The following is a 10082-nucleotide window of genomic DNA, read 5'->3' on the forward strand; positions in this document are numbered from 1 at the left end:
TGAAATAAATAAAAAATTAATAGGCCAGATTCAATTCTTACACCAAGCTACGTTATTAGTAACATAGGCTGTAATTATTTTTATATATATATATTTTAAGAATTCTTGCGGATTGTCTTAAATGATTCTTTTTTATTAGAATAACTCAATAACTCAAACCTCGGTAACTTAAAAACTTCTATAACTGCAAAAAATATGTTAAAACCTCGACAACATAGACCCTTGATAACTTAAAACCTCTATAACTTAAAATATTTTGTGTTTCCCTTCGACTTTAACTTATCGAGGTTCTGCTATATTTATTTCACGCTATAGGATATTTTCATGTTACTAAATTTAGGAAGTGGGCAAATTAGAAAAAAAATCATTATGCGAGAAAGGGGACAATAACAGCAAAATAAAATTGACATTTACTTATCAAAGTTTTTTTTAAAAAAAAAAAACAAAAAATAATCTGTCTTACGTTGCTCATCATCCTGCATCATGTGAAGTTTCCCTACCACGTACTTCCCCTCCCCTTCCTCGTGTCCCTCCTCTTCCCCAACAGGGGAATCCAAACTGGACAGCAAATCCACATCGAAGTAGGATTTAGATTTCTCTGCGTCATTCTGAAAATCGATAAAAATAGTTGTAAATAAAAATGTTAATCATAAAAATTGCGAACGATAACGACGAAGTCGCGAGCATAAGCTAGTTAAGATATTAAATTTTATATTAATACTAGTTGTTCCTGTGCGACTTCATCCGCATGAAATTATGAAAATGTTATTTTATTGTTTACATTTGTCAAATTATCAAAATGACATGACATGATGACAAACCTTGGCAATGTTGCTTCCTTGATGTTGGCAGCAACTTATGGTCTCTTTCCCACATTAGGGTTTTTATCCAAAATATTTACCCTCTAAGTTTAATGGCTATATATAGCCTAAAGCATGACGTAAGTGTAGAGCTTTTTATTAAAAAAAGAATTATTCAAAAATATGCTGTAATTGCTGACATCTTAGGCAACAAAGAAATGTGTGTTTACGCTTTATTGTAATAGTATAGATAAATTAAAAATAATATTACCTTATCAGAAATATCTTCGAAGACCAATTTCCTGTCATTTCCGGAATTTGTTATAACTGCTAAGGAACAAGCTGCAAAAATATTATTTTTACACTAAAAATAAACAATAAATACTGAAATACAAGATCTTTTTTTCACTAATTTTGAACATGTGATGGAATTTAATTAAAAATGTTAAAGTCACCGATAAATCAAAAATGTCGCTAGTTTAAAATTTGCCTAGGATTTAAATAAGTCGTTTTATGAATTAACAAAAATTATTAAATGTATAGATAAAAAAGTATTTAATAAAACAACTGACAGAGGAGGGGACATCGTTCTGTGTATCCCCTCCCCGATCAGGAAGGCAACGCTATTTGGATATATATAGACATCTGTCGCTTCGCTATTTAGGCGATTTATAAATAATTAATTTTATTTCTACCCTACCTTCATCCATTTCCATCGGTTGATTTCCGTCAGCGCCATTTTCGTCACTTTTTGGTGAATTTTGACTAATTTCCGTAGAGAAGATATCATTTGGAGGTACATCTAAAGAGAAACTTAAGGCGGGGCTCGTCTTCGTGTGCGTGAAACTGGATGACGTGACGGATGACGTCACAGTGTTGTGCGTCATGACGGATGACGTCACACCTCGTTGCTTTGACATACCAGTTTTTATACTCTGTGTGAGAACTGACGAGCCTACTGTCACTTTTAAATTTAACGTTGAAGGGGATAATATTCTTATTTCAGGCTGAAATATTATAAATAACGGTATAAATGGACGCGATCTGTGAGAAGGGGAAAACAATAATTAAGGGGGGCTTGTAGTTTTTTTATACTAAAGAGAAATCAATATGACGTCTGATTTTTTATTAAAAACTGACAAATGGTTTTTGAGACATTTAGGTTTTTAGGTATTGTAAGCATTTATTTATCTTTATATAAGACAGAAAAAAGACATATACATTATAAAATTCAATTCTCAAAACTGCAATAGTAATTTTGTACATTCACAGCAGTGGAAATAACCATTAAATGTTATTTATTACTGTTTTGGTTAAATATAACAGTTAATACTTACATTATTTAATTTGGAAGCTAACTTAGATAAAGGGGAGGCTCCCAATTTCCCTCCCTTAAGCACAAAGTCAGAAGGTAAGGGTTGTAGTTTAGACGCGGGTAGGATTAATTTTTTTCCACTAAACTTCTGAGGACTTGTTTCTTCGTTATAAGTGTCATAATCTAGATTATGTCGTGGTAAAGTTTTCTGGAATTGTGTGGACATTGAAGTTTTTATTACTTGCAATCTGAAAATGGCAAATAAACGATGTTAAAAAAATGTTTTCGATTTATCTCTTTGCTTTTCGCTTCTAGTGCGATTTTAATAATTCAGTTAAAATAATTATAAATCAAGGAATGTTATTTAAAAAATATGAAGTAGATAGAAATGTAAATAATTTTACATTAAGTTAATTTTGAAGAAAATGTTTCGTCATACGTTCCATTGTAAATTTCTCGCAACTTCGTCCGCGTAAAATTACAAAATATAGCCTATGTTACTCACAGATAAATTACCTTTTTGATCGTGAAAGAATTTTTAAATTCGGCCTAGTAGTTTTTGCATGAATCCAATACATACAACAATCGAAAAATACAATTCTTTCCACTTTATAATATTAGTATTGATATAGAGATAAGTGGATCTTGTTCTGAAAGTTAATCTTACCTGATTTGTAGAGAATCATATTCTATACAAGTTTTGTGACATTTGTTGCAAAGTATCTTTGAGTGAATATTTTTCTCCTTGATTGGTTTTCCCAGAATTTCGCTAAGAATATTGACCATTGATTTACCGGATCTTTGTAAACTCTGAAGTAAGAAAAATCATGTTATTTAGTACAAAGCCTAAAATATATTTCTTTTTATAATACAAGGTTGGCAACCGAGCAAGCGGCCACCTGAATCCACCGATATGGAAAGCGACCGCTGCATATAAACATCCGCAATTGCAAATGCGTTGCCTACCCTTAATTGACGGAGGATACGCCACATAAAGAGGATATTTCCTCTCCCAATGCGTCTCCTCTTCCGTCAAATCTACTTTTCCATCCCATCATTTCCTCTTAAGAAAAGGGTGGAAAGGAAAAGGGACTAAAATTAGGCCTCCGGCACCACACTCATCAGCCGAAACGCGGAATTGCTTCCACTTCACGCCAGTTTTCTGTGTGGTCGTGGTATTACACCGGGCGAGTCGACCCATTCGTGCGAAGATATCATCCAGTCAAAGTCCTGTCAAAGTCCTGTCAGAATCGGTCCACCCGTTCGGGAGGTAACCAAGGACAGAAAAAAGATTGGATTTTTATAAGCAACGCAAATACATCATAGTAGTAAATTTTTTTCCCGATACGAAGACCCTATGTTATCATATATATAGACTAACTTTCGCCAGCGACTCCGTCTGCGTGGAGTTACAAAAATAAAAGTGAGTAGCTTATGTGTTTTTATAGACTGTCCTCATCTATTTAAAATTTCATCGAAATTCGTTCAGCAGTTTATGCTACAAACTCTAACATCAGTATGAAGTATGATTTACGCTATTGTTTTAAAAATGGCGGGAAAATAAACAAAATGGTGACTTAACCTTGGCGTTTAACCTCGAATGACAGCGAACGCCAAAACGTACCTATAAACACATACTGTCATCTCTTTCATTCTCCTTAAACAAAGTGAGAAATCTATGTTTCTACACATTCACGAAACCTTACGTTATAAGCAAGTATTTAACCGAAAAGACAGTATGTATAACTTACATTTTCTCCAAATATATTGACAGCATTTCGTAAAGAAACTCCGGCTCTCGAATTACACACAAAACAATATTGATTCATCCTGGAAAATATTATTTGGAATTATTCATCAGTCAATTTTATCTAGACAAATGACGAACAGGCGACATTCATAACATGTCGGTGACTATAACAGAGGGCGCACACCTTTGATTAAATTATCGCAAAACGGTTGTGTGATTGTCGATTGTTGCGCTGCCTTCAACTGTTTAGTTGCACAACTAAAATGGAGTAGTGTGTGTTCCATATAAACTAAGGATTCAAAACGCAACTAACAGTTGTGGGACAGTTTAGTCAAAGGACATGCTCTAATAGAAGATGATTCTTTTTTTTTCCTATCAATACGTGAAATTTACTTTAAATCAAATATCTAACAAAAACGTGTTAAACAACCGCAATAACGTTGTGGAATATTGTTTTTAGAAAATGGACATGTTGATAAAACATTCTCTACCTGCGAAGTCGTGTCGTGTTTAATTTTAAAAGTAACCATAAACCTACCGAGATTTAGATTTGCGTATAAGTTAATTACAATTAAAAACGATAAAACTATTTTGACTTCTTATGACACAACTATATGTGTGAAAAATAGTCCCTAGATGGTTATTTTTATGTAAATCTATACTGAACGAAATTATCAGGACGAAACGAATGTTTATAGTTACAGGTTACAGGTAAATAGATATTTCGTGAGAATAATCACTTCTTGTGAAGAAACCAATCTCATCGTAACGTGTAAAAGTGACAAAATACTTATATAACATTCAATTTGTGTAAAACTAAGCACCTTTTAACAAAAGTGTTGTTTTGTTTACGTTATTATCATTATCAGTTACTAAATTTTCAAATCCATTACCACCATACGCATATAAATTTTCCAATTCCTTAAAAGAAACATGTCTGCTATAATATTTTCGCTAATTCTTAAGATACGGCAGCCATTTTGTAGCGTATAATGATTCGAGACGCCTTGTTATCTTGTTTTAATCATTATTCACCATTTCAATAAATGAAAACATGATTACCTGTTAGAATCATCAAAAATCGCGGAAATATATTTGTTTCTGAAGGTTTCCAGAAGAGTTTTTTATATAAGTTGTCAGCAATGATTCACTAGCACAAGCAGCCACCATTACGTATTGACATTTGGTAGTGCGCGTTGTTGCCACAAAAGGCGCTGTCATTTCCTCTTTTGTTCGAAGTTAGATTAAAAAAATATTTATTTATTATTATTACTCTCCAATGTTATTAAAAATGTGTCTTAATTTTAATGGTTTTTTAAAAAATATAAAATTTTTTTGTTCATGAAATAATACTTTCGACATGTTTATGGTATTTTATCTATGGTGTGCAACTGGCGGGAAAATTAAAACGTCAGTGCTCTGGATAAAAGTTATTGCCGTCACTTTGAGGTTAAATCGTTTTAGTAGTAGTTTTATTTATTAGTTAGTATATTGAAAATAAATAAAACAATGACAATCGAAATATTGTTTATTTCTATAAAATTTACAATACTCTGCGCTTTGAATGTAGCTCTCTAAGGTATACTTTAATACACATTTTTACACTTGAAACAAAAAAATCTTTATTTACATATTTGACAAACTTTCCGCCGTTTTCAACTATACAAATATATTTATTATTAACTTACTTTCATGAAATCTTCGACAAAACTTGTGCAGCACCTTTAAGAACTTTATAGAAAAAAGTAAACAAAGACGAATCAGTAGTGTTTGTAGTTATCCTGATAGATAAGAGGTTAAGAATTATATGGAATTATGAGGTTTTTGTGTTATTTAAAATAAATATTAATCTACAATCTAAAAAAAAATCATATACTATTCTTTCAAGCGAAAGCACTAATTGTAGTTTTGGTTATTCTTTGGTATATTAAATGATTTTATTTATATTTACATCTCTAACTTTATGATGTTGTTCAATGAGATAATACAGTGTTGACTCTGCAAGTTCATTTTTGTACAAAAATATGAATAAACGTGTTAAACCGAGATTGCATAAGTTTAAGATAGAATAATTACTTAACATCAGATGTAAATAACTAAAAGTCTTCGGAATAAAGTTTTGTCTCAAACCTTTAAAAATCTTCTATAAGTGATTGGCCACTAATAAATTAGTGAAATACTACAATTAGACATGTTATAAGTAAACTTTTAATGAACTAAAGAGAGAAGTATTAAGTCTCTTATGTCTGCCACACTCAGTCGTTAAAATCTCACTAAGGGAGTTCCTTAGCATAAGTCAAATATACTGTGTATTTTAGTGACTGATTACTGAAATATTTAAATATGCAATAATTTAAAATAATGCCACACTTAAATTCCTGTTAAAATTTTGATTTTTTTCAAATTGTAAGTACTTTAAAGTGTTTATATTCTTTTAGGACGGCAATAAAACATTATTTGCTTTTTATTTGTTTTTTTTTGAGTAGGATTGGGTTATGGGTTCTTGGTTTTTGAGTTGATGTTGGTACAAAAAGAGATTCTTGAGTTTTCTTGCTCTTTGTCTTGAGTTGGTGCAAAGTGGTATTGTGTTGAAATGAAAGATTGTTGTGTTGACATGTATTTAATGTTCATCATGTAACTACAAGACCTAAATCCCAAAGAAATCTAGAAAACAATAGAAGTGAAAATTAAAATTAAAATCTTAATATTATATGCCGGTGTGCTTGTTTGTATGTCCTTCGTAGTTTCTTGTTTTGACTGATCTGAGGTGTATTTGAGTTTGCAATACTAAAAAAATTACAAAAAAACACGCTTCTTTGTAAATTTTTAGTGCAAACTCAAGGTAATCGCGACATGTTTGTGTTATTTACAATAGACTACCGGATAGGAAATTTGTAACTACCCTCAAAGAAATTTATATTTTCTTGTTAAATGTACTCTTAGTTTTAAATTCTTTGATGGTAGTTACAATTGCTTTTTTAGTATTCAGTTTATTGATATAATTAAAGGGAACAAAAAATTACATATTTCTCTGTATACTACATAGAAAATTATACGGACAGAAAGCTACCACAACATTAAAGTACTATTACTAATACATTCATTATTTATATACTTTTTTTTAATTAATTTCATTCAAAAACATTTCTAGAGAAAAGGATATGCATCTAAATACCTGATAACAATTTTTTTTCCCGCTATATTTAAGAATTATTATGATTTTTGGCCGGCTATAAAACTGTCTATACTATAAAATGAAAAATAAATACAATTTCTGTAAGATCCACTAAATAGTACTTAAATTTAGTGACTAATTAATCGACTTTTCAGTATATTTGTGGTAACAAAAAAATATAGCAACAATACAGGGTGTTTGGAAATTCTTGTGCCAGGTTTTTACAGCAGTAAACATCTACCACAAATTCACATACAAACATTTACAATTAGATTTAGGGAAAAAAATATAGCATTAGATAAAATGCCGACTAAATCTATAACCTTGTGCTGAGCCCAAACACATAGACATTAAGAAAAAACTTTTTTTTATAGAAAACTGTACTGTTATCCCACTATTCCAATATAATTGACATTGCGACTACTATCCTAGACAGTGCTATACTATTTCTTACATTTACACATATTTTTTTAATCGGTTCTTAAAAAAGGTTACTCAGTTACTATTGGTTACAAAAACCCATGCGGTAGTCGTAAATGCACACACCAAGCATTAAAAACTAGAAAAACAAAATGAAACTCGTCCATAATATTTTCTATATTACATCGTTTTTTTTTTATTTTCATGTACAAATCTTTTGACAAGTTTTCAGAACAAAATAATCGCACGATGACAAAATTCACAGTAACTTCTACCTTCACATCAATTACACAAACTAATATTGCCTAAATAATCACTAAAAATCGGGAAAAGTCAGTACCATTCTCTAAAATTAACATATATTGAAAAAAATACATACAAAACACTTCTCTTGAATACGAAAAAATTGTTACTAAACATGGAATTCTGAAACATTTACATTATATCATTTGACAAAATCGAGAATGGCACCGTATTGACAAAAAACTAAATTCTAACAATACAAATGGGAATAATGCTTAAATGATAAGCCACTAATTATAACAAGAAAGAAAAAACTCCGACCACCTCTTTAAGGCGTTTGTCGATAGTAAAATTAAAAATGCGTACGCATCCACGGAGGCTATTTTATCTCCGCACCAAAAAAAGAGGAAATAATACTTTTAAAAGAAAAAAAATAAAAAACAAAAAAAAAAGTGGAAATGTCAATTGTGTTAAACATGAAAAATTGTTACTGTGTACTAAGTTATAATAAGAACTATCTGTTAATGTCTTTATAGGAGTGATCTACATCACTAAATAGAAAAAAAGTATAAGGAATAATAATGTTGCCATTAACAAATTATTACCCCATTAAATATTTTTCGTTAGTGGTAACTAAAATATTCTACGTGGATCCACCATAGACTACATACTAATTAACTAAAGCCAATTATACTTCAAACTATCAAAATAATATAAAAATATACCCCGTTACTGCTTCAATTTTAAAAAATAACTCAAATCACAAAAAAGTGCAATAATTTTAACTTTGAAAACAATTTCCAACAATAACAAAAAAATCACACACGTTTTCTCTTACATCAAACTTAAAACTTTACCTTTTCACTGTCAATATTTTATTTGGAGACATAAAACATAAAAAAGGTAATAAAAACGTATATTTAAGCTGTATTTAAGTGGTAGGTAGTCTACAGTGTAACTTATTGGTTAGTGTTTGCAATGGCAACACCGCGCCGCCGCGGCTGTGTGTGTGTGTGTCGCCGCCGTCTTGATATGTGTGTGTGTGTGTGCGCCGCCGTCGCCGGTTAGCTAGAAAAGCAAATACGGTCAAATTGTGAGTCTCGCCATGTAGATGCGGCTAATACGAAGAAAACTTAGGGTAGTTGGTGATTTCTGATTACTAGATACGCTATATAAAGTGTTTCCCGATGGACTAATCGAACCAATGGCTTTTTTTCCCATTGGACCTATCGAAACCGTAGAATCAATAAGTCCAATGCTAAAAAAAAATCTTAATTGGAAACACCCTATATAAGTAACTACCAAAATAGACACAAACGGTTATATTTAAAAGATTGTAGAGTACGAATTCTTTGTGGGTAGTTCAAAATGTCATATCAATGTAGGTAGTACAAAATGTAAGATTCAAGTAATTAAAATTTTCTTCGATTAGGCCGCGTTAAATGTAATTATAATGTAAGTAAAAAAAAACAAAATACTTATAGATAAGAAAAAAAAAACAGAAAATAGAAACTGTAAGGCATTCAAATTAAGAGTACACAGAAAAGACACAAAAACTCAAAACTAAGCGGAGAAAGCCAATTGAATTATTTAATATACACTGAATATACGATTTATACTAATTATTTGTCTTTTTGATATGTAGATTTCTATGTGAAGCACTTTTTTAAAGTTAAAATTGACTTTTTAGACATCGACAGCTGACAGATCTGTTCAAAGCCTAAAGCATTACGCCTCACAAAATATATAGCGGCAGTATTATATATATCTACAACGCTATGTCTTCAAAATTGACATAAACAGTCAATATTCGATCACAAAGATATGTGTCTTCCCATTTCGGCCGCCATCTTGTTATCGCGTCAACAAAATGGCGTCAACACGCACTTACGAGCTAAATTCGCTTTTTAAATATATCTGTAATGTATCGATTGTACTTATATAATAATCGGCTCAAAATAACTTTTTTTTTTAATATGTACATTCGTTTTTTTTTACATTTGAAGGCTACATTTATCTTTGGCTATCATTTGGCTTGGACAAGACAAAAAAAAATTACGGAAATGGGACATAATTTTCAAAATGCTGCATTGAGTAATTTAAAATCTGCAAATACATAACTTAATAAATAGAAATATGTATACATTCTATATAAGAATAATCTATGTTTTTTTTTATTAAATTATAACGAAATAATTACGTATATCATATCAAATATTTGTTCTCATCTTTATTTTCGCTCAGTTTAAAAAAAAACATCATCAATTTTATTTGTATTAAGAATTTGCCAAATCGATTCATTACACGTTCGTTCAATTTCGATATTTCGAAAATTGTCTATGAACGAGATCAAATAAAATTAAAGGCGGTAGAAAGCAA

General features: G+C 30.7%; 1 protein-coding gene across 1 annotated transcript in view; it reads right to left on the reverse strand.

Moving 5' to 3' along the window:
* Positions 1 to 5032, reverse strand: part of LOC106099778 (zinc finger Y-chromosomal protein 2-like) — a 15971-nt gene extending 10939 nt beyond the window's left edge. Inside the window, exons 1-7 of the mRNA XM_013278434.1 lie at positions 4928 to 5032; positions 3867 to 3945; positions 2783 to 2925; positions 2138 to 2363; positions 1501 to 1807; positions 1072 to 1142; positions 464 to 608 (exon numbers count right to left, since the gene is read on the reverse strand). Coding sequence (XP_013133888.1) covers positions 464 to 608; positions 1072 to 1142; positions 1501 to 1807; positions 2138 to 2363; positions 2783 to 2925; positions 3867 to 3944 — 970 coding nt within the window. The 5' untranslated portion in view covers position 3945; positions 4928 to 5032. The remainder of the gene's footprint in view (positions 1 to 463; positions 609 to 1071; positions 1143 to 1500; positions 1808 to 2137; positions 2364 to 2782; positions 2926 to 3866; positions 3946 to 4927) is intronic.
* Positions 5033 to 10082: the final 5050 nt, after the last annotated feature.

Source organism: Papilio polytes, unplaced genomic scaffold, assembly GCF_000836215.1.
Source record: "Papilio polytes unplaced genomic scaffold, Ppol_1.0 DF824325.1, whole genome shotgun sequence".
Taxonomy (NCBI): Eukaryota; Metazoa; Arthropoda; class Insecta; order Lepidoptera; family Papilionidae; genus Papilio; species Papilio polytes.